At 37.0% G+C, this 26,973-nt stretch overlaps 1 protein-coding gene across 1 annotated transcript in view; it reads right to left on the bottom strand.

Moving 5' to 3' along the window:
* The window catches only part of SH3RF1 (SH3 domain containing ring finger 1), a 73,260-nt gene that overhangs the window by 7,773 nt on the left and 38,514 nt on the right, over window positions 1-26,973 (bottom strand). Inside the window, exons 3-10 of the mRNA XM_085222074.1 lie at window positions 23,223-23,498; window positions 21,804-21,899; window positions 14,376-14,678; window positions 13,651-13,761; window positions 6,515-6,666; window positions 4,741-4,911; window positions 4,333-4,592; window positions 390-748 (exon numbers count right to left, since the gene is read on the bottom strand). Coding sequence (XP_085078200.1) covers window positions 390-748; window positions 4,333-4,592; window positions 4,741-4,911; window positions 6,515-6,666; window positions 13,651-13,761; window positions 14,376-14,678; window positions 21,804-21,899; window positions 23,223-23,498 — 1,728 coding nt within the window. The remainder of the gene's footprint in view (window positions 1-389; window positions 749-4,332; window positions 4,593-4,740; window positions 4,912-6,514; window positions 6,667-13,650; window positions 13,762-14,375; window positions 14,679-21,803; window positions 21,900-23,222; window positions 23,499-26,973) is intronic.

The raw sequence follows: 26,973 nt of genomic DNA, 5'->3' as shown, positions 1-26,973 counted from the left end.
ATAACATTTGCTAACCATGCAACTTCCTTACGTACCCAGCAACCTGGCTTCAGGTCCAGAATACAAATTATTTAAAATCCCAACAGTCAGTCAGCTCTTCTGAACTTTCTCAACTCACCATTTTTCATCCAAATAACAGCATGAACCACCTACTTTGTTTTAACCCTTCCCCACGTCTGCTCTGTATTTTATATATCCGTATTTTTGAATGGCCACGAATGGGCTTGCCTGCAGCTGTAGTCACAAAATGGCTGCCTGAGTTTCAGGTTAAGCTTTGTTAACCTTACAGCGTGGCTATTCAGCAAAGGTAGGAAAAAAGCATAGATCTCTAAGAAGTGTGCAAGAAGAAAATCGGAGCATTCAAGGGAGTGATTTGATTCTCTACGCACCTTGACATCCTTGTCTGTTTTACTGACAGCAGCACTACCACCAGCTGCTAAAGAGTTCTCTGGAGACGCAGGAGCTACAGGGTGAGTGTTCACAGTTCTCCCACTTATATCTCCCTCCAAAGATGAAGCAGCAATGTTGGGAGAATTCAAAGAAGCTGCTGCACATGCCAGTGGGATGGCTGAACGGTTCACATTCACAGCTGTGACATAAGCAGCAGTATTTGGAAGCTGGGACTGGAGCTGCTGAGAGGCAACAGAATGGTGGGGAATGATCACAGCTGCAGGAATAAGGCATGTTTGACTTTGTGCTTGTATGGGTGTGACTGCTGCTGTAGGCCGGTCTTGACTGTGTACAGCAACTAGAACAAAAGGATAATATGAGAGAGTTCAACTTTGCATAAGGCATGCAAAAAATGAGGCACTGTCACTGTCTTTAAAAGACTGTCTGTCTTTTAAAATCAACTTGTCTAGTTGACTTTAAAAAGTTTTCTTCCTACTGTATCACTTCCATTTATATTACCAGAATAACATCTTACACAGCACCAAATTTATCTCAGCCTAATAGTGGAGCAGCATATGCCTGGTGATCTACTTGCACCACTATGCCACAGGAAGATTAACAGCACTGCAGCTATTGTGGAGATGTCCAAGCTGCTAAGCAAAGTACTTCACATGCAAAAAACATGTTCACAAGAGCTAGATAAATAACTGCCTGGAATTTGTTTGTTCCTTATTATATGCTGCGTAGTTGTCAGTGCACATAAAACAATGCAGAAAGAAACACTCCTTTACAGAAGCTGCTAAAAATATAATTGGATTGTTTTCCCTAAACAGAATCCACAACAGACTTAGTGGGTCTTTCAAACAGTAAGTACAGTGGCAATTACTGCTATGAGTGGTTCTTCTGAAAACATATGCTATTGTCTCTTGGGATGTTTAAATATAGAAATGGATTTACTCATACCCCTGGTGAATAAAAGCAACATTTACACTCAAAGTTGGAGAGCAGCATAGGGATGAACATATTAACCTGGGCTGCAGCCCAGCTGCAAAGCACAGATCTCTACATGAATTTATCCTTTCCAAGAAGCAACATTGCTTGTTACAGTAATACTGTCAAGAATACATGCTTTAGCTCACTTAAACAGGTTGGAGGTCTGTGTACCACCGGATGGTATGAAGTGCAGACATCTCACCTGAACAATACAAGGCTAAATATGCAGCATTCCATTGTTGCACAGGGTCTTTCCTTCAAATATGCTGAAACTCAATATGTAGGAAGGGGTAAACCCTCTGGTATGGTGCATGCACTTCTCAAATATATCAATTCATTTTGATTTTTCAGATACAAATTAAGAGTTTCAGGCTTATTACAGAAGTAATATCCTGGAACTAAGCCTCTAGTGCTTTCCTCTCTTCAGTCTCTCCTCTACAAATTCCCATGGTGGATTGTACCAATAGTGTCAGTCTTCTCTAATACACAGTTCCTAAGTTTGATATAACAATACTACAGTAAGTATTATAAAGCAGCACTAAATGCTACGTATACTTTTTGATATGTGATGTCTCCCACCATATCAGATCTTTCTCAGTATCAAGAACATTTCAAAAAAAGATGATAAGAATGCAGGATAGCCTAAAACCAAAAGTGCAAGCTTTTTGATTATTAAAAAAAAGTACAAAAAAAAAAAAAAGAAGAAGAAATCCAACAATTATTAACTATCTTTTGTTTGTGAGATAAAGCCAGTTTTCTTGCAAGTACCTGCTGTTTTGCAAGTTATGTCTATGCTTGTATGCAATCAATGGAGTGGAAGTATGGGATTGCTTCCTGTCTTTGTTTTCTGAACTGTAATGGAAACTGCAGGTAGGCACCTGAAGTCCCTCTATTTCCATACAGTTTATCCTTTAATGAAACAGGTATAATATACATTTCCTTCCCAGTTCCTTTCAGAGAAAGAATACAAACTCCTCAAACACTGCTTGTCTTCAGTGGCACTAAGAAAATATGAAGAACAATACTCAAAGCCCTAAGACAAACAGAAACTGAAGAAGAGCCCTACAAATTGCAGCATTAGCCTGTGAAGCCTCATCAAGAGAGTAATACTCAGACAGCAGAAGTTCAAGACAATCACATTTCAGATGCTGACTATACAGTTCTCTCCAACATTTGAATATAAAGCAGCCATTATTGCTTCAGTACTAGTTAAACAGGCCCTTACAAGGAACAGATCTATAGTTGTGACTGAACAGTACACTTCTACACCATAATCCAATGTTAAGTTCCCAATGAAGAGAGTCCCGCTGCTCTGAATTTTCCATTTGGGACCTGAGAAGTTGGTGGGCAATATGCTGTCATGTTTTCCAGCTGAATAAACTGTAAGAGCTTATTCATCTTGACAGAAGCATCGAGATGTAGAGACAGAAAAGCCTTTGGAGCCCACAGGAGCTTTCTCCTTTGCACAGTCACTTGCAAGCTTCTAGAGAGCTTGAAAGGATTTAAAGTAGGAACCACCTGTGCCTGAGAGGCAAGAAAGTATGTTTTGCTTAGTTTCTCTTACTGCCTGCCAATAGCACCTGGTGTTGTTCTCTCTCTTTTTTTTTTTTTTTTAATCTAAAAGTAAAGAATGAAGTTGTAACAAAAGATTATTGCATCTGTTCCAGCCTAAGATCAGACTGTAGGAAGATGGGCCAATTAAGGAAATATAGTATTTGAAGACATACACATGGATCCTGCCTTCAAAAACAGACCCAGTGCTGATATCTGAGCATATGTAAGAAGTCTGGGGAGCTGCATGAAGGAAGGATGGGCTCCACAAGTCCGTAGATTTTGAGAGTATAAGGAGCAATCATGCTTAAACTGATAACAGATTATACCATTTGCTATTCCTTTTCTCTTCTGCTCTGCCAATTAGAATCTAGTGAATAAAAAAAAATTAAAAAACAAAAAAACAGAAACATTTCCATTCATGACTCTTTCAGCCAAGAGACCTTAGAGGCTGAAAGATGGAATACTAGAATAATTTTCAGTGGAAGCTGATTTTGTGTTTTGGGGTTTTGTTTGTTTTGAATTGTTGTTTTTGAACTTGTTCTTCTAAAGAAAAGAAAAGAAAAAATCCAACAACTGAAACAGATTAGGATCCAGTTGCATGCTATTTTCCTAGCTTGGCAAATCCACAGTAGAACAACACAAAAACTCCTGAAAACAGCATTATCAGTCTTTTAAGATCAGGGTTTAAATAATAAGAAGGCATGTTTCACTATCACATGACCTGTCCTATACATAAAAGGCAGAGTCATATCTATCAGAAATACTGAATTTTATGACATGGATGGTGTGCATCTTGAAGCCAGTACAGTCCTAAGGGTCTCAGAGTCAAAGCTGGATGAAGTTACAGTCAATTGCAGACAACAAACTAGAAAGCCTAAGGACCAATGCTGAGCCCTGAGAAAAAAAAATTCTAGACATCTTCAAAGATAATCAGAGATAATTTAAAAGTACTTCTGATGTACAGTAATCAGAAGTTATGTAATTATCTGTACACTGTTAACATGAAAAATAAGCTATGACTCTTGTGCCTATCATTTTTATTACCAGATGAACTGCATATGAGCAGGGGAGATCACATAATGCCTCCATTCCAGGTACCATTGGAAGAGAAAAGTAATTCCAACTAAAGCACCTATATATAAGTTTCCAACAGGAGGATTATGTACGTGCATGCAATTGATTGGAAGAGAATAATAAAAGATTCAAAAATTCAGAGTTACACGGGAATTCTAGAAAATATTCAGCTCTATAAGGCTACTTAAAAAATGCTACCATATTTATACACATCCTGACTCAAACCACCTGCTCAGACAGACCCTACAGACTGTCTACCACAAAGATACTACTGCACATACAAAGCTTTTTGTTCAATTGTTTGGTTTTTGTTTTTTTTACCTGTTCTAACAGCGCTGCGAGCCTGGTTGACTGTCATTTGTCCTGTCACATGCATAAGGACCTTGGTTTGCGGGCTACTTTGGATATGTGCTGCAGAAACCACAGCTGTGGGTACGGTGCTAGAGTTCACTGCCACACCGTTCCCCTGGAGCTTCTGAGATGTCCCAGCAGCAGTGGAAGGGCTGACCACAGTTACCACTCGTCCTGTTTGACCAGCAGTAGACATGGGAACTTTCGTTTGTGATGCACTTGTCACTGTCCTGTCAAAATTTAACAACAAAATACTGAAACACAAGGCATACTGACACTCATCTGCAGCTCCTCCAGTACCTAGCGTTAGGATTAAATACACAATCATTTTGGACCTGAAACTAGAAAAACTATTTAGACACCCATTTAAAAATATACCTCGTAGCTGGAGCCACGTAGTTGCCAGGAAAAACACCAATCTTGCTCGTATGCATGGAGGTTCCCTTGAACCAGCCATCTTGGCAGCGTTCAAATACTAAGAACATTTCTCCCTTCCGCAGTTCCAGTTCATCCTCTTTTCGAGGAGTATAAGGGTATATAGCAATATATCTGAAAGACAGCAAAGTAGATGTAGTTGTTAAAATTAGAACAGTTAAAAAACTGTTAAGACAGTTAAAAACAGAGTCAGAAATGAGAAGATGTGGTAGAAAAGGCTATGTGATAGTTGATCCATCACACTGTTGCAATATTAAAGCAGAAGTCTGACAGTATCACTGGAAGCAATGACCATTAAAAAATATTCTTCTAATTGCACTTTACTGTAATGTACATTACTTCCAGTAAGAATGACCACTTTCTTAATTTAGTGTTCTTAATTAAATAGGTGTTGATCAGCTGCAGATCCCTCCAAAACCCACCTCTCTCACTGCACCTGCTTCTAATACATGACATGCCAAGTTTTACAAGAACTTGACATTCGTAGGTAAGTTAGCTAGCAGTTATTAACCTTTTACAGTTTTTTTTTTCCTTGCAAAGCAGCATTACTGCATAATACAACACAACTTAAATCACAGTGAGAGTTGAGAAACGTTTTACTTTTTTTTTTTTTTTTTTTTCCTTTTTTAAGAAAGATGTTTGTGGAAAACTGCGTCTCAAGCCCTGTAATGAACCTCTGCAGGAAAGCAAATGATGTGCTTTAATTGGTGTTCATTAACTTCCCTTTTAGTTAAATCATTGCAAATTTCATTAGTATCCTCAAATAAAGCAATCCTTTGAAGATGGAGAATGGGAATAAATGAGATGGAACTTGATTAATGGCACTAAGCAATAATGATCCACAAGAAGCAGTGTTAAAAATGCTTGACACCAAAGAAAAGGCCCAAATCCAGATGCACCTGCTACACAAGATGGGTACTCTTTTGGAGAGGAAGGAAACGTGGCACAACAATAAATACAGGACAGGACAATAGAGATCCTTGCATAATTCAAATGTGTCCTATCAGATGGCTCAATCACTCCTTAATTTTGTTGGGTTTTTTTCCTTTTCTTATTCTCCAAACTGGATACAGTGAAGTTTCCAAGAAAGATGTTGTTGTCACGAGTACATGTTAATATACAAAATATTTTCAACCAGAAGGATCATGCACTTGCTTGTAGAAGCGTGAAAACATAATGCAAACTAGCAGCTTTCTGCCTTTATTTCAAACTGACACCCAGTAATTAACAGAACCGTAGAATCCTCAATCAGATTTCAACTGCAGCTTACACAAGCAGACTGACAAGGACTTGCTAATATAACAGACTAAATGAGGAACAGTATTTTTATGTTTTAGCATGAATTATTCCATATGAGAACAGTTTTTTCATTCCACTCATAACAGAAAACTTCGAATAAATTCACTCCACTGTTTGCCACTTGCAAGCTATACAGTCTTCATCACTAACTTCAGGATTCATTCATATTCTGCATGATAAATGCTTTATATTTTTGAAGTGAGTTTTTTTTTAAACAAATGGCATCAGCTGATATTTACTTATGACATATGAGTACTGAGGCCATCTGAGGATATCACCATTAGGCTTTTGTTTAAAGTAGTATGTGTGGCTCTTGGGAATTTCAGCAGAACATAACCAGCTGACACGAAGTAATTACAAAATGAAGTTACTGCACGTTGCATTTTTCTGACAGGCAGAATGTTTCAATTTTACTTACACACTTGGACGAGTCTGTGGTCTTAAATGTGCCATTTGGTCAGCTGATCCTGATGCAGACCTCTGAATTACACCTGCGGGCTGAGGTCCAGAAGAGGCTGATGCAACAACTGCAGCAGACAGAGGTGGTGGTGGAAGAGGGGGATTCATATTCTGATATTTTGAGGGGAAAAATAAAAAAAAAATAAAAAAAAAATCAGTAAATGAGAAATATTTTTTTCAGCTGAGTCAACTCATCAAACAGAAGTATGATATGCTAAGGAAGCAAACAAAGAAAAAACAGTCGAGTTCAACATTCCACTGCCTGGTGAAATATAAAGTTTGAATTGCCTACGTTTTGCTTTTTCAAGTTTAAATCTTGAAGTCTTGGCAGCTAAGTAAGCAAAGGACGAGTAATCTAGGAGAAAAAAAACTGATGGCATTTTTTCTATTTATAACATCTTTTAGGATAGGACTCAATGGAAATTCAGAGCCCTTCCAGGAGGCTGATTTTGCACCCTACTGCTGACTGTACTTCAAACCATTACTGTTTTTGTAACCTGAAGCTGAAACATAATATACCATTCGAGAGCAGTGCACCCCAAATCACCCCTTTTGGGGGAGAATTTCTTTTGATGTACGGGTAACAAAAAGCAAGCACAACATGAGATCATAGCCACTGAGCTATTGTTACTGCTTTCACTTATTCTTCTAGTTTAAAGGGTTAGCTTTTGAAATTCAGTATTATCGAGATTGGTAATCTTTAACAAACACTCCAGTAAAAAGGCAAAGTTCCTTTCCAGGCAGATATTAACAGGGGTTCTGCCTACAGGATTCTATGCCTTTTGAGACTCAAAGGAGCAATTGTTACCTTCTGCTCTATAAAGCCTCAGACAATTCTTTAGGAGCTTGTGTACTGACACTCCTGGGAAAATTATCTCAGAAAAGAGAATTTTTCTTTCCTCCTTCCAAAAATAATTATTTGTATTACAACAAACAAATAAAAAAAAATCTCACATATTTCAAAATGTAAAACACAATTCATTTCATACATGATCTCAGACTTAAATCAATCTTTAATGCTCTAATTTGTGCCAACTGAGATCTAAAAAAACCCCACAAAAATAGAAATTAACAAAATGTACTGAAATGCTGCCTGGCTCACTCGGTACATCTGCATATAAATGCATTGAAAGTAATTTTAATTCCCCTCAACCAACCTACTTCTAAAAGCTTGTTGTTTTCCTAAAAAAAAAGGTACAGACGAAGTAGTTCTACACTGTGGGATTAGTACCTCACTGCATTGTGTGAGCATTAATAAAAAGATGACAATGTAAGACTAGTACAGAGAATCAAGACACAGTAAAGTATTACATGATCCAATGGTACAAAACCTAAAGAAAACTGATGGTCTCTTAGAGCAACCATAGTTTCTGTCAAACTTCTTATGTCAAACTTCTAATAAATTAGATATGAATAGAAAGGTAAATTGCAAAATACCTTATTTTTCTAATCCTGCATCATTTTTCTTTTTCTAAACCAGACCAACTGTATCCAAAACAAAAGAGCTGTGAAAAATAACTGTGAGCTTTATACTAACAACTTTCACAAGAGCTGTAGATACACTTGCTTCACGTTCTAGTCTCCTACCCATTCAATATTCTTAAAATATCTTCCATACTGAAATATTAGCATTTCTCTTTTCATTGCTTCACAGCAGAATTTCCTCTGCCAATCAACTTCAGCAAACATTGTATATGAATCCAAGTTGAATGTAAGCCACTAACTTCTAGGCAACTCTATTAAATCGTATAAATTCTAATCTTTTCTGAGAAATGCTGATTCAGTTATGCATGGTGGAATCTGTAAATGCACATTAGAGATGACAAGCTGGAAATTCAAGATCTTTACAGAGAGAGTGGTGAGGTGCTGGAACAGCTGCCCAGAGAGGCTGTGGATGCCCCGTCCATCCCTGGAGGTGTTCAAGGCCAGGTTGGATGGGGCCCTGGGCAGCCTGGGCTGGTATTAAATGGGGAGGTTGGTGGCCCAGCCTGTGGCAGGGGGGTTGGAGATTCGTGATCCTTGAGGTCCCTTCCAACCTTGGCCATTCTGTGATTCTGTGAAATCTTTACACCTATCCATGCACCAAAGCATTGCTATTTCATACTTCCTGCATCTCCAAAGCTATAAACGTTGGGTGTTGTACTTATCAGATCGCATATTACAGATAGAATTTTTAGCAGCAATAAAGGCACGTTCCCAGCTCTATTTCATTTTGCTCCATTCCCCTCCCCATGTCTATTACTATGGTAATGAAGCCTGCAGTGAGCCACAGCCCAATTAAACCCCTGAAGACTGGGCAAATACTCAGGAATCTAAACAGACTACCTGATAGGCTTTAGAAGACAACTGCTTCTTTGCTGGCGCTGCTACAACTTACTAAAACGGGCCCAAATGCTCTACTTAAGTTTTCAGTAAGTTTTCCAACACTTAGCTATTTTTGTAGCTATTGAGAAACATACCTACCTGTAGCACAAGCTAGTTTTGATGGTCTCCATAGTCAGCATTTTGTGAAAGAATATATGCAAGTCCCGTATGATTTAATAAAATATACTTCTCAAAATAATTTTAAGTATTTTTTGTATCAGGCAGTTGAGTTGGTAACAAAAACGAAGCTTTCTGCAACAGCTCTTCAGACAGCAAATGTACTTTCTGCATAAAATGGCATCTTCCATGCATCTCTGAAGCATGATGATTGTTTCTTAATTGAAAGATGGAACACTATACAATTTGATAATTATGTTAAAAATTTCAAAATGCACTTTTAAGCGTGTTCTAGAAACTCACATCTATTTCTGATTTTAAATATATTTAGGCTTCATTCCTGTTTCAGTTCAGCTGCAGACCAGCAATCAGCTCACCAAAAGAAAAACAAAAGGCAAAGCGGTGGAAAAAATATTAATTAACTACCTTAATTCCCACAAGGCATAGGAAAAAATATACAACTCACAAAATCCCCTGAGAGCTAACAAATTAAGGCTCATGTTTAACAAAATTCCTGAACTGTGCATTATCAAGAGCAGGCCTCTCACATAAAACCTCATCATTTCAGCTGCTTCCTCTTAGCAGCAAAAGTTAATTTGGATATCTGTTGGTTTAAACTCAGACAGTTCTTGTTTAAACCTCCTCCTGATGTACACAACTGAATCAGCTGGAACAACATGAAAGAGAGTTGTAAGTCATCGGTATACTGTAACTCTCACAGCTTGTGTCTCACCACTAACAGATCAGACTATCTTATGTACTTTAGCACAGAAGGGCAATTTTTGTGTGGGTGGGTGAGAGAACAAACAGAACCAGAAAGAGGGATTTTTTTTTAAGTTTAGAAACCTTCAGCACGTAAATTAATGTAAATCATCCAAATATAGACCATCTATTTTGCATATACCGCTATTTCAAATATAACATATTTAACTTGAATAAGTAGAAGTGTGGATATCTGGGCAGCTGCAGTCCAAAACACACTCCACATCTCAAGAGAATATAAAAGACAGAATGAAAGGATGATAAGCTATCAGTTGTTGTTAGTCTGTTTTTCTTATGCTGCTTATGAATGTAATGAACTTAGCTGTGGTGTATTTCATCTCTTTCTTCTGTATCACGGCTTGAGTCACATATTTCCCCTAATATTTCTTTTTGGCAAAGACTATGGCAACTGGACCTCCTCCATTAGATAACTGCTTTATAAACTACATCCAAGAGCTCCCTGCCAAGTAAATGTGGCTTTACATAATTGCATGTGCCTATTTTCACCCAACAACTATTGAACTTGACATCTGCTATATATATATATATATATCTTATAAAGAACTTCAAATATACTAATTGTCTGCAAGGTTCAAAAACACCAGTAGCCGGGAAGAGAAGACCAATTAATGTCTTTATTAAGGACAAAGCTGTAGTTTGAAGTTCCAGAGAACACTGTAAGTGATAGTATCAATCAAAAGTCTCAGCTATGAGAAGTTTGTCTCAGTTCATAGCTTCTTCAATTTCAAAGAACCAAACCTCAAAATGAGATTTCATGCTGCTGGCAAAAGAACTATTTTAAAGCTGTAAAATAAAACTTCAATTACCACAGGCTTTCTTAATGCAAATAAAAATGTGCTGATGAGATCCATGCAGCAGACAGCATATGTGGCCATTCAACACAAACACTCAATTGTTATTTGTGTCAATTTTGGCTACAAATTTGTAACATACAACTCACACAACTTCTGGTACCAAATATCATCTACAAAAGGGAACAAAATAAAATGAATGCAATTGGCATCTTCTGAACTACTGTAAAAAGCAACATAATAAACTGAAGTGTAATTGTAAGCAGATACAAGAGTCACAGATTTGGAAGATAGGAAATCATCTCAACCATCTTAATAAGAGTGACTTTTTACCTAAACAAGACAGGTAAAAACATCTCTAAAAAATTCACATCTGTCTTACAGAAGTTAAGAGCAAGCTGTGAAGAATTTCTGCCTAACCTAAATCTCCCCCCTTTCTTTCCCTTGTCCTGTCACTATCAGACCATGCAAACAGTTGGGTCTCTCTCCTATTTATAATCTCCCTTCAAATGCAAGAAGGCTGCAGTGAGGTTTTCTTGGAGCCTTCTCCAGGTTGAAGGAGCCCAACTCCCTCAGCCTGTCTCCACTGCACATCTAGACAACATCCCTGTATTCTTGGTGTGAGCAACACATCCAAATGGTTTTTAAACACATTCAGGGATGGTAATTCAACCATCTCCCTGGGGAGGCTATTCCAGTGCTTAACACCCTTTCTGTAAAGTTTTTCCTCATAACCAACCTAAACCTCCCCTGGTGCAACTTGAGGCCAGTTCAAAGTCCTGACTGCCCAATGCCAGGCCCATATTCATTGAGATCACAAATTGACTCAATGTTGGTCTCTATAGCCCCAAATGCCTTCAATATTAACTTCTTTAAGAACCTCTCCTGCATTGGTGAGCACCTGGTCCACTGTCCACTAGTGCTTCATCTCTAGTTGGTCTGTCTAGTATCTAGACCAGGATGTTATACTTAATGGACTCCAGGAATCTCCTCGATTACTTTGTAGCTCACCGTGTTGCTTTCCCAGCAGACATCTAAGGGGCTGAAATCAACCATCGTGATGAGAGCCTGCAAGCACAATGCCTCCTGTATCTAAAGCACAAAGGCCTCATCAACAGGCTCCCCCTGATCAGGTGGCCTGCCTTTATTGGCCCGGACCCTAATTTTAACCCACAGGCTCCTAACCTTGTGGCTGTCTCTGAGGCAGCTCTTTGCAGTCTATCCACAGAGGTCAAATCCCCCACCCCTCCTAACCCTGCCTATCCCTTCTGAAAAGCTTGTAGCCCTCAATCATAGTATTCCAGCTGTGTGATTCTTCCCATCATGCTTCTATGATAGCAATTAGGTCATAGTTTTCTAATTGCACCGTGGTACCCATATCCTCTTGCTTATTTACCATGCATTGGTACAAAGGCACTTCAGCTGGGCTATAAGCCACATTACCTTCTTGCAGTAGTCCTCCCAAATTCCTCCAGGACAAATCTGAGGTTCTCCCCTGCTGCTTGCCAAAAGTGACAGTGCTCACTGGCTTCTCTTTCACACAGAAGTACATCCCTTTCCTAATCAAATCTAGTTTAATTACAGCAAAGGAATATAGCTTCTCGTTCATCCCTGGTTGTGAATTACACACATGCTTTCTTATTTCTTCCTTCTCCCTTTATCTGAGCTCAGCACGAAGCAAAACAAGTTGTATCAAATGGCTTGCTTTCAAAGAACAATCAATTACTTTAAATAGTGACATAAACACCAAAACGATCCACAGGTGCAATATCCAATAAAATCATATTCATGCAAAAGAGAAATGCTCCTCGTTCCATCCCAGCCCTCCTGTTATTTGAATAGCGTTCATAAATGAAGAGAAAAGTTAAGGAGGGAAGCTTTGAGAAGAGCTTATACTCAAGCAAAAAAAAAACACAAAAGCAAAAAGACTCAGGCCAATCACTGGAATATTGTATCATACAGCACAATTGTTCTGTAGCTTAAAATTAATGCTCAAAACGTTAGGGAGGGTGTTTCCAGAGGGGAAAAAATATGCAAAGGGAAAATATCATCACTTTCTCTCTATCAGAGCTGTTCTGCATAGTTCTAAAATTAAAATACGTTTCTGAAGCAAGTGGAAAAGATTAATTTCAGCCTGTGACTACATATCATCTAATATCATCTACTGGAAAAGAACCATCTGACCATAGCCTGAGCTGTTAGCTTGTATTCTAACCATGCTGAAAACAAGTTAAGAAATGGAACATTATGTACAGAAGGTTATTGACTTTTAAAGAGGGTGGTTGAGAATAATTTAGATTCTCAATGGGAATTATATGCCTAATTGGAAATCTAACCAGGAACCTAGTTATCACAAAGAGAAAGCATCACTGCAGGATACAGGACAATCATGTGGCAAAGGTTCACTCCACGTTGCATTTAGCACTGTAATTTAACTCCTATGGGTACTGATGGTGAGATTGCTTTTGAACAAGCTTATGCAACTAAAGCACCCAAGGTAGTTTAATGACTTTGCACCAACACCAAAATAAAATGTTTTTCCACACTGGTATCAAATTAAGAACTACTGCTTCTTAATAACAAGAAAAAGAGTCACTAAGAGGAAAAAAAGACCTTCTGATAGAAAATTTGAAATTATGCTTCAGATCCTTTCTAACCCATCGTCTCCAAAACTGAGCATCTTGCTCACAAATCAAATCAATATCTTACGCTTGCAGCAAATACATTAACTAGAATTGTATTCTGCCTAACAAGGGTATCAACAATGAATTTGTTTGCCCAGTGCTTGCAAGTACTTTCTGGACAATGGGATCAAAGAAGTCTAACAGATTGAGGAAAACTAGAGAAATTGATAGAGATCACATGATGCAATAATTATTTTATAAAAAATGTTTCTGCTGTAGTTGATACTATCATCTATTACATAGATCACCATCATAAGACCATTATTTCAAATCAGTGTATCAGAACTCCAGAAGGAAAAGTGATTATACAGACCAAAGATGTATGAGAAAGCTGAGTTTCCTTAAACAGTACTTACACCAAGAGCAGCTTGGTAGGTAACTTCTGATGGGAAGGTAAATGAAGGCCCTGTTGTGACTGGGCTGCTAGGGGGTGGAGTCACAATTAGCCCTGTAGTACCGATATGAACCTGTTGGGAAAAAAAAAAAAAAGCAAACAAACAAAGAACAGAGTCAGTTCTGATTAACTTTATGGGAACAGTTTTTTACACAGCTGTAAGCTTTGTGGTCAAAACCATCAGCATTCTACCACCCAAAATTTTACAACAGAAATAATTTTTGGTTAGATACTCATGAAAAAGATACTGGATCACACTTCTCATTTAAAAAAAAAAAAAAAAAATCTGATATTTCTGAAATTTTGGAGATGGATTGATCTACATATTGAACATTACTATGTCCACTCTCAAAATGTATTCTTTATGTGAAGCACACAATTGCTCACTAACTGCTGTCACTTGTAAGTAAAGGCTTTGAAGAAGCATGGGATTAACAAATAAATTAAGCCAGATAACTACTTAAGAGCAGTAAAAAAAGAACCTCGCAAGACCAAAAATATCTGCAATCATTTTTGAAGGACCACTGTAAATATTTTTCTTTAAAACGTAAACTTTGAAGATGAGCTTTGTGACATCATGATATTAATTGCGTATAAGAAGTAATTTGGAGTAAACAATGCAAGAAGAAGCCTTTATAGTTACTTAAAAAACAAAACATGATTTATACTTAATTTCACGTAAATTACCTGAGAAGGGGCACTACAAGAAAGTCCCGTCAGCTCACTTATGCGTGCTGCTGCAGTTGGGTTGCTAGAGCTGATGAGGACAGGAGGACTAATTTCCATCGAGTGGCGATTCTGAGAAGACTGTGAGGATTTGTTGGACATAGTGAGGGAGGTAAAAGAGTGTCGTTTTTTGGTGTTTTTCTTAGTATCGCTGTGCTTTTGGACTGAATTGTTGAGGGCTGCCCCAGAGGTACCTTCTCCAGAGTCTATAGCAGAACCTGAGGGCTTATCCAATTCTATCAGCTGCTTGGCTGCTGTGTTGAACTACAAAAAAAATATTCACACATGAAAAATTAGTATTTTTTTCTTTATAAAGATCACCTACAGACAACCAAATTCTATTTTCGTATTTTACTAATTAATTACATGAATTTTACTACTCATATTATAGTAAAATTAAAACTATGCAACTCAAAACTCAAAAACGTGCCACACTGACCAACAAATTAGTCGACACAGATTGATGAGGCTTTCACTACAAACTTAGCATGGTTAGATTCAGACTGGTGTGGGCTAGCAACAGAAGGTATAATTTCAGCGCAGAAAGGAAGATATGAACTGGTCCAAAGTTGGATTAATTCAGAAATACTCATGGCTTGTGTTATCTAGAAGTCAGACTAAATCACAACAGCCTCCTTTGACCTTATAATATAAACATCTGTGTTATTTAAAAACTTAGTTTCATTTTAAGCCTTTTTTGTTGTTTATGACATCAACCCAAACCTTTGCATGCAGGTTCCTGAAGACATGCACATTCCTGAAGACATTCCTCCTAGCATCCCTTTCTACTTACACACTTGTAACAGTAGCAAAAGTGAAAAACAGGCTTCCTAAACACAAATTTAATTACATAGTAGGGCAAATTCAGCTATATCCTTATACTACCTGACAACAAGTAGCATAGAACAGGATAAGAATAGAACAGGATAAGAGGAAAAGAAACACAAATTGAGAACCTGGTGGAAACATCTTCTCAGCTGTAAAAAAAAATCTGTAGCCTCTGGATTCTCTAATGCTGAGATAGCATATTTGTGCAAAAGAGCATAAAATCAATTCTTCTTTTTTAAGTTTATCTCATAGGGTTTTTCCCCTGCCCACAGAAGAGCAGTCTGTTTGCTGATTTGTTCTAACAAGATGACAGAAAATGCAAACAAGTCCTTCCTCTCTGATAACAAAGTATGGAATCCTGTACACATTCTTGTTACAACAGATTACTCAGAAAGGGAGAAAAAAAACTAAATTTCTCACAAAACCTTGATTTCATCTCATCAATATTTTAAAGCTGCTATAAATAATAGCATCAGAACTCTCATTTATTCATAAGCTGATGTAAACAAGCACCAGTCTTTTGAACAAACAAATTAATATGTTCCATTAAATACGAATAATGTTACTCAGGTCATTCAATCCATTACGAAGAAAGGAAAAAAACCTTATCTCAAGAACACCACTGTGAAAGAATGAAATTAGCAACTGTGGAAGCCCTACCTTTGTTTTTCAGCATATTTTTTTCTATTTATTGTAATCATTTCCTTATAAGTCTCAAGACACCAAGAAGTATGTTGTCCCATCAAAACTTTACTACACAAGTTACACGTTATTCATCATTTTATATCAACATCCACTGAAGTGCGTCTCATAGAAACATCAGTAGCTCATATTCTGAACACTTTCTGAGCTCTGACAGCAAGTAGGTAATATAAAGTGGTAGAATATATACACACACACACAAATTTGTTAAATAAACATAAGATTTTCAAATAGCATTTCAAAGACAAGATCTGGAAGGAAATTACATGCATAGACAGAAGAAATAAACAAGGATCAAAATGGCAATTACTGAGCAATGAGGAACCGACACAAAAACCTGTTAGGTCATAAAGGCAGGAAAAATTAAGTTACTGAAAGGCCTTAACGAGGAAAAAGGACCCACAATACAGTACAGAGGAAGAGGGAAACAAAGGAGGATTTGAAAAAGATGACGTGAAGATGACAGCACAGAAATAATTCCTACAAGTTCCTATTATTGGTTCTTTAAAACGTAGCTGAAAAGACAGGGCAGAATAGTAGAGAACAATGGCACAGTAATAAACTCTCCTAAAAGAAGTGTAAACACTTGGTTTTCCTCCCACTGGATATGAATCATACAAACAAATTATTTTTATACCATATTTATATAGTATATAAAGCATCCATACAGCTTTCTGCAACTGATTTACAAATTCATCATTTGGATTTTTACTTTTTTTTTTGTTAAATTTTTAATTTAGATTGTACATACATAGTCAGTAGACTAGTGAAAAAATTATTTTAACACAGAACACCAATAGGAGGTTGAAGGATACGAAACAAACAGCAAAACAGGACCAAAGACAGACTTTTCTGCTACTTACTCTTCAACCTGGAAGAACAGGCAGGCTTTTCATAGACTAACAATTTAATATATTTTGTATTGGTAGTCATTTTCTATTTTTCAACTCAAAATTAAGTTCTTCACACGCTACCTAAGAACCCGTTGTGCATTCCACCTTGTCTTCTAACACTGGCCACAACCAAACTTATCCAATCCATTCTCTATCATTCATTTAACAGTTTGTTCACAAATAATGTAGATCAGAAAAAGAAAGGCAGTACACATTTCTAAAATATGAATTATCTAATCAGAAAAGTTAAGGGATCGCCCATGAGTAAAAAACAAAATGAAAGCAAAAATGCCTCACTGCCAGAAGCATCCTGAGGCACCACAATTACAGCTAATCATGTTTGTTTACCTCCTCAAACTAAAAATGCCTACAGAATCCAGTTCTTCTATAAAGCAAACAACATATCAGAGAAAAGTTAAAGCCTGCACATGGGAATGATTCAAATATGAGCAATATACTGAGCTTTCTTAAAGACAGAAACAAGCACAGGATGGTAACGTGCAACCTAACGATGGCTGTGAATGGATGGCTGGCCTTTCCAAGGAAACAACCTGAGGACAGCAGCATTGCACAGTATTTTGCAGGTTTTCCTGAGGAGACACATTTAAATTGAAACTTCTTTAACTTTCACGTTGATATAATTTTATTTTTTTAATTAATAAAATAATCGTTGCGTCAGGTCACCTGAAACCCCTTTCCAGCAAACCCCAGGAAATAGAACATCTCCCCAGATGGTAACAGCACAGTCAGCTGGCTTCGAAGCAACTCAATGGGCCTGCAGGGCTCTTGGGCTTCCATCTCCTTGCAGCTGTCTGGAGAAATGATCAAGCAGACCACCACAAATGGCTACTGCCAGCCTTCTGCTTACGCTTTACTGCACTTATTTAACAAATGAATTCTGGCCTTTTTCATTCACGTGTAGATAGATGGAATTCAAATATTATCACTTTCCGAAATTAAGTCAAAACACTACCTGCTCTCTCAGTTACCCTCATTATTCTTCATCCAGAATTTTTACTTACAAAACTTTATTCCATTATCACGCATCAAAAAGCTGTTTTTCTCCCATCACCAACGCTGTTATTGGTCAAACAAAAATTCCTAAGCTGCATTTCACTTTCACCAATATATTTTCAAACGAAGTGTAAGTGCAACTAGAGGCAAATATTGTCCTTATTTGACATTATTACTCTTGCTAAACATCCCCCTGGAAGACAGATAATAGCTTAGAAATCTAAATTCAGCTTTGTAATTAAGGTTTCAGAACATATTCTGTTCAAACCAGCAGAACAATCATTTTAGAAAACCTGAACAGCTGACAGTCAGAAGGAGAGCTGTGTTCATATGAATTACTGAAATTAACTCAGTAGTTCTGCATTGCAGTTTCTGTAAGGAAAATTGATTAAAATTATGACACTTGGCAATTATTATTGGAATAACAACACTGAGGTTACTACATTCAAATACAATGTGAATTAGACTATCACTTTCTATTAAAACCTAACTATCCCTGGTTTCAAGCATAATATACAATATCCATTTTCTGCATAGATTTTCTGTTCTGGTTAGTCAAAACAGTCAAGAAGTATTCTTCTGAGTCAGTATTGCTACAGAAGTGTTTCCATTAGATCACATCATCTAACAGTGACAGGAAGTTGAGTCTAGTAAGTGTGATGTTTAAAAAAATATGTTTAGAAATCCAGTCTAAAAATCCAGTGTGAAATGCAGAGACACATTAAAAAATGTTGTGAAACATTCTTGTTTAGTACTGGAAAAGATGCTAATAATAATAATAATAATAATAAACAAACAAACAAAAACTACCAACAGTAGGTACATAAAATCTTATTTTACCATTTTTGAAAATGTTGCACTGGTTGATGGACGAAGCAGCTTAAAATGATCTACAACTATGAGCATTCAAGATACGAATAACAATACTTCACTGTATTTCCGAAAGAATGCTTATAAATAAAACTAGAGGAGATGGATTAATAAAGAGATGTTTTCCAGTTGTTCACATTCGCTTGAGAAAACAGGAGCTGTCATTATTTTCTATTGACATTTTGATTGAATAATGATTTATTTTCCAGTCTTTCTTTTTTCCATTCTAGATATTTGTATTTTTCTAGCTGTTTTTTTTTGTTTGTTTGTTTTTAAGATTTCTTGCAATAATATAAATAGCTTTTAGATTCTGAGCCTGTTTACTAAATGTTCATCCATATCAAAGTATCAAATTTGATGTTCTAATTAATTTACATTCTACTCAGGACTGTATCTACTTTTAAAGCAAATATGTTGAAATTCCATCAGTTGAAAGTTTAGTCATTTAGATAATATTAGCTAGGATTTACTTTAATACAGCTAGAGGGCTTTTTCTAGTCTTCGGTTTCAGCATTTCTCCTTCTTAGACGTTTTCTTGTAACGTTTTGCACACTTTATTTTACACTTGGAGATGGAAGTGATTATTTCACAATGTCACACGTCTACAAATAAAGACAGTGTTTTGCGAGTCAGTTAGCAAATTACTCTCTTAATGCAATCACTATTAAAATATCTTTCAAAACATCGTCAGTCTTAGCTTTTATTATTATCACAGACTTAATATGTTTGACTATATAAATGAATACAGCACACAGGCAACCATTAAATTGGGGATATTCCTCCAGGTAATAAGCTGACCACAAACACAGTCAATAAGAGTTTTTCAAGGATTTCAAGAATAAACTTCAAGAATAATTTTCAGGAATAAACAGGACAGATTATATTAATCTTAAACTTAGTGACAGAAGCCAATAAGACCTCTAGTAAATGCAGCTACTGTCTGATCAAAAAATAAAAATAAAAGGTGTACTGACGTACAAGGCAGAGATGCATTGTCATTATGACAAAAACAGGTAATGATCACAGGATTAGGAAATGTATCTAAAAAAAACATATCAAAATAACTAAAAATATATATATATATTTAGTTTTCAAAATATAATAAATATGATGTACCTAAGAATGGTTCAATTTACTTGGTTCCATCAGCTGTTTGCATATTTTCAGGAAGAACAGTTACATAATCTCGGAAAACAAAAATTCCAAAATCCAAACATTTATTTTTTGACATATCTCACTGCTCTTCACTAGAGCAAGTGCAGTACTCAGGTATGTAAGTAGTAATTGGTATACAGGTAGCTCAGTATACTCTGAAAAAAATAAATAAAAGAAACATCTACATGATCTGAAGTAACCCTTTGGGTTCCATGTGAATGTGAGGAACAACTTTACTGTATGGGTGACTGAACACCTGAACAGGCTGCCCAGAGAGCTCGTGGAATCTCCTTCCCTGGAAATTTTCAATAGCCATCTGGGCCTAGGGAATGTGCTCTGAGGCACTCTTACTTGAACAGCACCAGCTGATCTCCAGCAGCCCCTTCCAACTTCCATCGTTCTGTGATTAATTTATATTGTTCTAGATGCTCATCGTTATACTGTGGATTTGAGTGTACGTATAAAAGTGCTTGTGCCTATTTTAAACGTGTGAATTTATCTAAAAGGGTTAGTTTAAAACATTCTCTTAGCTGATGGAATTTATCTGAAAATTTCAAGTGAAATATTTTTTGAGACTATTGTTTTTACATAAACTGTTTTCAAGAGTAAATTTCCATTTTGCAGATTTTTGTAGAAATGGGATCTGAATGGTTAGCTAGTTAGCCCAAACGGCAGCCCTAGAGAATGTTTTTTTCCCTAACTTGCCTGAATTAAGTGATTTAGTTCAAAGAAGCACCAGAAAAAGCTGTACTGACTGGAGCTGAAGGGACAGTTAACTGCAAGGAGCTAGGAATGAACAGCCAGGGGCAAGAACTTCTTAGATCAGTTTCTGAAATCTTCTTAAACAGAAGACAAAATTGCACTGAGCAGATTGAAATGTTTATGTTTTTCTTCTGTTTTATTATCAGAAATATTGTTTTTAAGTCATTTTAAGTTCTCTATCCCCAGGTGTATGATTCTAAGACCAACCTATAAACATGAATACACACATCTTTCCTTTTTTAAAGAAAGTTTTCCATGTTGTCTGAAAACAATGTGTTTCTGTTGGCTTCTTCTTTTTTTTTTTTTTTATAGCAAGTTCCCATCTCTGCAGGACACTCGAGAATGGCATTAACAGCACCTGACTGAATGCTTAATATGGTTACACATTTCTCCCGTGACCTAAGGTACAAATTTCTCATGCCAACTACAATGTGAAAACACTTCCTTTCATCCATCTATCTCATTTATTTAAACAAAATCACTTTGGCCCAAGAAGTCTATGTTAAAATATCCTCAAGCATACCTACCAGCGATGCAAATTTCAATAACAACTGTTGCAGCTGTAGATGCTATTCTTAATGACTTACTCACTTCTACATAGAAGATAATAGCTTTCAAATGTGACACCCTAAAAGGTTGGGGAGACTCTCTCAAGCACTACCTCAAGAAATGAAGGAAGACAGAAAATTTTACGTAACAGTCTATCTGATGTAAAATACAATGCTTTACTTGCTTAACAGCAGCCTATATTTTCTAACTTCCTAGTTGTGCTGATTTGGTTTGAGAGGGACAGTGCAAAGCTTACTACTTTCTGACTTGCTGGTTGCTTTCGTTTTGTGGTTAAGTGTGGTCTGTGATTGACTCACGGTGCTAATAAGAAAACACAGTGACTGCCTCCAATACTTTCATTCTGATTTCATTTGATGAAAACAAGTATCAAATGACTACATAAAAATCACTGATTCAACTGCTGAAATCATGAACTTTCCCAAACTAAGCACACAGATCTTATAAATAACTTTAGACCTAGAATAATCTATCTCAGGTTACTTTAGAATCATCAACAGTACCAATTATTTTAGAAATGCTATTCATTAATTGCAGTAGTTCATTTGTAGAAGACGAAGTGCACAGTGGGCACAGCCTTACTGATAGCACAACTCACCTCAACGTATGAGATTGGAAATATTCCTATCTTGTCAGCTAGCATTCCTTCTGCCCAGTTTTCATCCACTCGGCGAATTACAGTCAGAACATCATCCTGTGGGAACATGCAGTGATTACGTCTCCCAAGTCTAATTAAACTTCTAATTAAATCTCCCTCCATAATGCACAGGTAATCAGAGAAGGTGCTACATAGGCAAGAACCTCACAGAAAGCATTCTGTAATACAAGTATGCCATTCTTGGGGCTGAAGTCAGTTCCAGGTGTTCCTTTTCCTATTTTGATAAACCGTCCACAGCTAACCTCAGTTGCCTAGTTTGTCTTTCATAACAGGCTTCCAGGCACGTTCAGTTTGTAGTGCTCTGTCAACCTCCCTTTTAAATGTTGGCATTCATCCACAGGAACTCTATTTTTTTTTTTTTTTTTACATCTCATTATCTAATGTTCCATAGATGTTGCTCCTCTATTAAACATTTAGTAGCACTGATAAGTGGCATGACTTCTTTCAGATATATCCCAAGCTTGTGTTTCTAGATATGGCTTTGAGCACGATACAAAAACTGCATCACGTGCATATTAAACACTGCTACACTGAGATTCATATTTATTTTGTAGGTAAGTTAAAGCATGTGGAAACACAAGATGCCAATTCAAGCACGAGTGTAGATCAAAACATACAGTCTGCAAACAATCTAATCAAAATATGCAAGCTAATGACAATTATCCTCAACATTAAGTTCTGGGTAGTAAAAACCACGGCCTGACCACACGTACTTTTGCTAATTTCACAAAAAGAGATAAAACCTTTTGCTTTTAGAATTGTAGCCATCCTTTCCATTTTCAGTAGGCAAGGATGAAAATGCAATTAGCTCACATTTCATCCTGAAACATTTTTGTGCAACCTGATAAAGAATCAGAAACAAAAAATGGGACAGCTCTGATTTCTCTTAAAACATAGCCTTAAGAGATGGACAATTACAACAATTTAAGAATGTCACATCTTCCAAAAGGCAATTAGTAGTATTACAGAATCACAAAGATTAGTACTGCTTCGTATTTAGTATCTAGAGCCTAAAAATCACACAAAATGTACAGCTGAAAATTAATATCAAGAATTTCTTTAGAAGATGGAACACTTAATTCATAACATAGGTTATTTCTTGGAGATTAAGAATGCAACTCCTGCAATTATGAAAAGTTCCATCCACAAAAATAAAACCTTAGAGAAACTGTATGCAACTCAGAAAGAAAAGGAAGGCAAAACTCATCTACATAAGAGAAAATACCCACAAAATTATCTGCCCTTTTCATATTTGTATAGACCCATTAGAAATGCAGACAAGACTACATACATTTTATTATTTCTTTTTGAAGTGAATAAAATTATTCAAAGAAAATATTTATTGTATTTATATTTTACCTTTGCAAATGGCAAACAGTCCTTATCTGCTTCCTTGTCTTTTACTTCAAAGTCATAAAGTGCTTTGCACTGAGGCGGAGGTTGAGGTAAAGGTTTAATAATCTGAACGAAGTTGGTAGGAAAAAAGCCATGGATGCCATTGACTTCTCCATGATACCAATTTTCATCCACCTGTCGACGCAAAATGATGATGTCTCCTTTACTGAACTTAAGATCTCCAGGTTCTTTTCCCTCATAGTTGTACAATGCTTTGGCACATGGTAACTGAGGTACACCCTAAAGAAGAAGAAAAAGAAAAGACCAGTTAGAATTAGTGAAGTATCACTACATAGAATTTATATTACGTTCTCCAGGGGATGATGAATGAAAGTAAACATAGAAAATTGGAAAGTAAAATTATACATAAGAGAAGACCACTAGGCTTTATCAGTTCAATATAAAAATAAAAGGGTGGGGGAGGAGAAGGAGCACTTTTGGAAACTATTCGACCACTTGAGAGAGATGACAGAAAAATTCTGCAAGAAAATACAGCATTAGAATAACAAATTTGCTATGAGACCTTTGAGGCACGTTTTCTGCCTGTCTGGCTTGCTTATTAATGATGAGGATGAGGACATAAGGGAGGTGTTTTCCAGCCTGAAAAACAAATCTCACTTTATTAAAGATGAGAGCTTTCATCCTGAACGACTGTTTTTATTTATTTCTCAAACACAGCTGAAAAGAATTACTGAAAAAATCAGTCCAAAGTGACTACCCTTGGCTTTTCTTCCAATTCCTCCAGAATATCTGAAAACTGTAGGTAACTAGTGCTGCTCTTGAATGCATGTGAGAATTACAAAACAATACTGTAATCCCTCCTTACAGAGTAAACCATAAAACTCTAGCATTAGAGATACTTCTTTCAAAACTCTCTTCTCTAATTATGAATATTCAGAAGAGGGTGCAACCCTTTGCTAATGTAAGCAGCAGTAACTCGCATTACCAAAACAGTTTTTCCATGCAAAAGATAGCATTTATAGTCAACTACAGCACAATATTTTTTTTTTTTCTTTATGGAATTGTATTGAAGATCTAACGTAAAAGATAAATTGTAATGAAATTCAGTACTGGCAATATTACTCAGAAAGGTCTACACTGTGGTATGTCTCTCTTCTACCAGCACACTGCATGTGCAATTGCAGTTTGCAATCTATCTCAAGAGGAACACAATGCAAGGAAATTCTCAGAAGGAATTACCACTCAGAGTCTGTGTAATTAGACAGGAGGCAGAGTACTTGATAATTTATTTCATATTTACCACTTGAAATTTTATCTTTCAATGGAATCCAGTTTCCTTGGACTCTCTCAGGTTCTGTGCATGACTTTACAATCGCAGTAATGATGTTATTTTAAAGGTATTATTTATTTGTAAACTTATTAAACAGTTTTCTTTCTATATCAAAGTCAAAGGATAATCATATATACATACACAAACAGATGCACAGATGAGCTTGATTTATATAGGAATAAGGCAAGCCACAGTTTGTTCTATTGCAGCTAGAATGGGCACTAAATCCTTTATATTATCACTATTCATGTAATTGTTCACAAAAGTCTGGAGATCTTCAGACTGATGAAAACAAGATATGCTTCCACGATCACACTTAACTGCACTGAGGCACATTATAAACAGTAACAGCATACTCTGTATGAGTCCAGATAAGGAAAAAGACAAAGATATCAACTAGAGAATTTGTGTGCTCTAAACGGTTGGAGAGGAAATTCATGGCCACAGAAACAGCATGCATCTGTATAACAAAGGAAGCACTGTCTGCTCATCCATTTCCTTCCCCAGTAAAGCAAACAAGCTAACAAAAAAACCTGCTGCACTTCACAGATTATGATCCCAAGAATTACTTGGCAGAAGAAGGGCACCCAGAAGTCATGGCTACGAGAAGACAGTCACTGTCTTGCACTGAGAATAACTGGAGTTGTCCCATGATAAAGTCACCTGTCTCCCTATATTGGGAAAGAACTTTTAAGACTGCTTAGGAAAAAAAAATAAAAAAATACCTTTTTGGATACGCAAACAAAACCAGAATAGGAGTGCCAGTGGAACAGATTACGTCAAAGTAAACTCAGTATTGCGTTCATACAGCTTATCACAAAGTCACGCATGAATGAAGCTCCAAACACACAAACGCTGAAGCAATCCGAAAAAGAAAGACAGAAACAGCCTTCTGCAATAGATGAAGCAGGATGAAAAGGATGAAGCGGGAGGGACGTGTTGCACACAGGCACACGTGCTCAGGACACAGCCCACAGCCCCAGTGCCTCGCTGCTCGGCCTCCCCTCCGCCTCTCGGCCTGCTCACCAGGATAGCCGGCCGCGGCGATAACGCTGAGCCAGACTTTCCAGCTCACTCCCTGCCTTTCGCTTGGCTACACTTGAAAGGAAGGCTTTGGAAGAAAAACTTTGCAGCCTACCCTGAGGTTTACAGCTGCCATTTACCCCGGAGCTCTTTGAGAAAGCAACCGAAGTACAGACAAAAACATTTTAGGAAATTAAAAGTTAAAGCCCAGAAAGACACCGTGCAAAACAGGTTTCTTAGAATTATTCCCTTAGTCATCTCTGTGGAATTAAAAATGCTTACATATAAACAGTTTAAATCTAGTTTTAGCTAAGGCACAGATACACATAATTTTTCACTTGCGAGATTCCTTTACAGAAGAAAAATGGTGACATCAAAACAAACAGCACAACAAGAATATCAAGAAGCGCATATATATTTATTTGTATGAGGCTAGGATTTCTTAAGCTTCCTTGTATTTCTTCCCATCCAGATACTTCCCCTTAGAAACCTACAGAATTTCATTGCAATTCCCTTTGGATTTACACTTTCTCTTCAGTCACCTTATTTCTAACTTTGCTTTTACCTTTTTAACAGACAGTATGCAACTGTATGTATTTTTCATGAGCTTAAGCCAAGAGAAACTTATGCCACAGAAACACGAGATCCGATTTCCTTTCAAAAAGAAGTTTCTGTGGCAGAAGCCCAAATGTAAATATGCTTACACTGGCATAAAACAGAGTTCATTGTGTAACTCCTTTCACTTGGAGAACCAGCGTAAGCTGAAGGAGCACAAGAATGACCTCCTACTCCTGCCCAACAGGAAGACTGTTCCATAGGCAGTTCTCCTCACCAGCCTCTGCTGCAGCACTGCCAGTCGTCCCTTTCCAGGATGGATTTCTCCTGCTGCCAGGCTGCAGTTTGGCCTGGGAGTTCCTTTCAACCAGGTGAACTTACCCACCCTATGTACAGAGCTTTCAGCTATCCCACATTCCCAGACACTGAGTGCCTTCAAGGGAGCAGGCTGTCTTCTTTTTACAGAGCACTGGACAGACAAAAAAAGCTTTCTGGAACTGCCTAGGTGCAAAACCAAAGCACTGTCTACCTCCAAAAAAGATAGCCTGCTCTTACAACTCAGCAGCAGTTTTTATGCCCAGCTTCCCTATATAACCACTGCCTTTCCATTGCAACACTCATTTTGGTCCATATTATAAGAGGATCTTTAATTATCAACAGTTATTTGTGATTTTATTACAGGTAAAGGCAGAAACATATTCTTCCTCTATGTTTTTACTTGTTTTTCCATCGAGTTCCTAAACCAAACTAAGTCACATTAATATCCAACACAAGATGAGAAATCAATTACTGAAAATCTCCAATTACACAGCAATAGAAAGTACAATAATTTTAGTGTTGAAGAGG

Source organism: Meleagris gallopavo, chromosome 4, assembly GCF_905368555.1.
Source record: "Meleagris gallopavo chromosome 4, MGAL_WU_HG_1.1, whole genome shotgun sequence".
NCBI classification, from domain to species: domain Eukaryota; kingdom Metazoa; phylum Chordata; class Aves; order Galliformes; family Phasianidae; genus Meleagris; species Meleagris gallopavo.
Note: the sequence above shows the minus strand (reverse complement) of the source record. Positions and strands in the feature narration are given on the sequence as shown.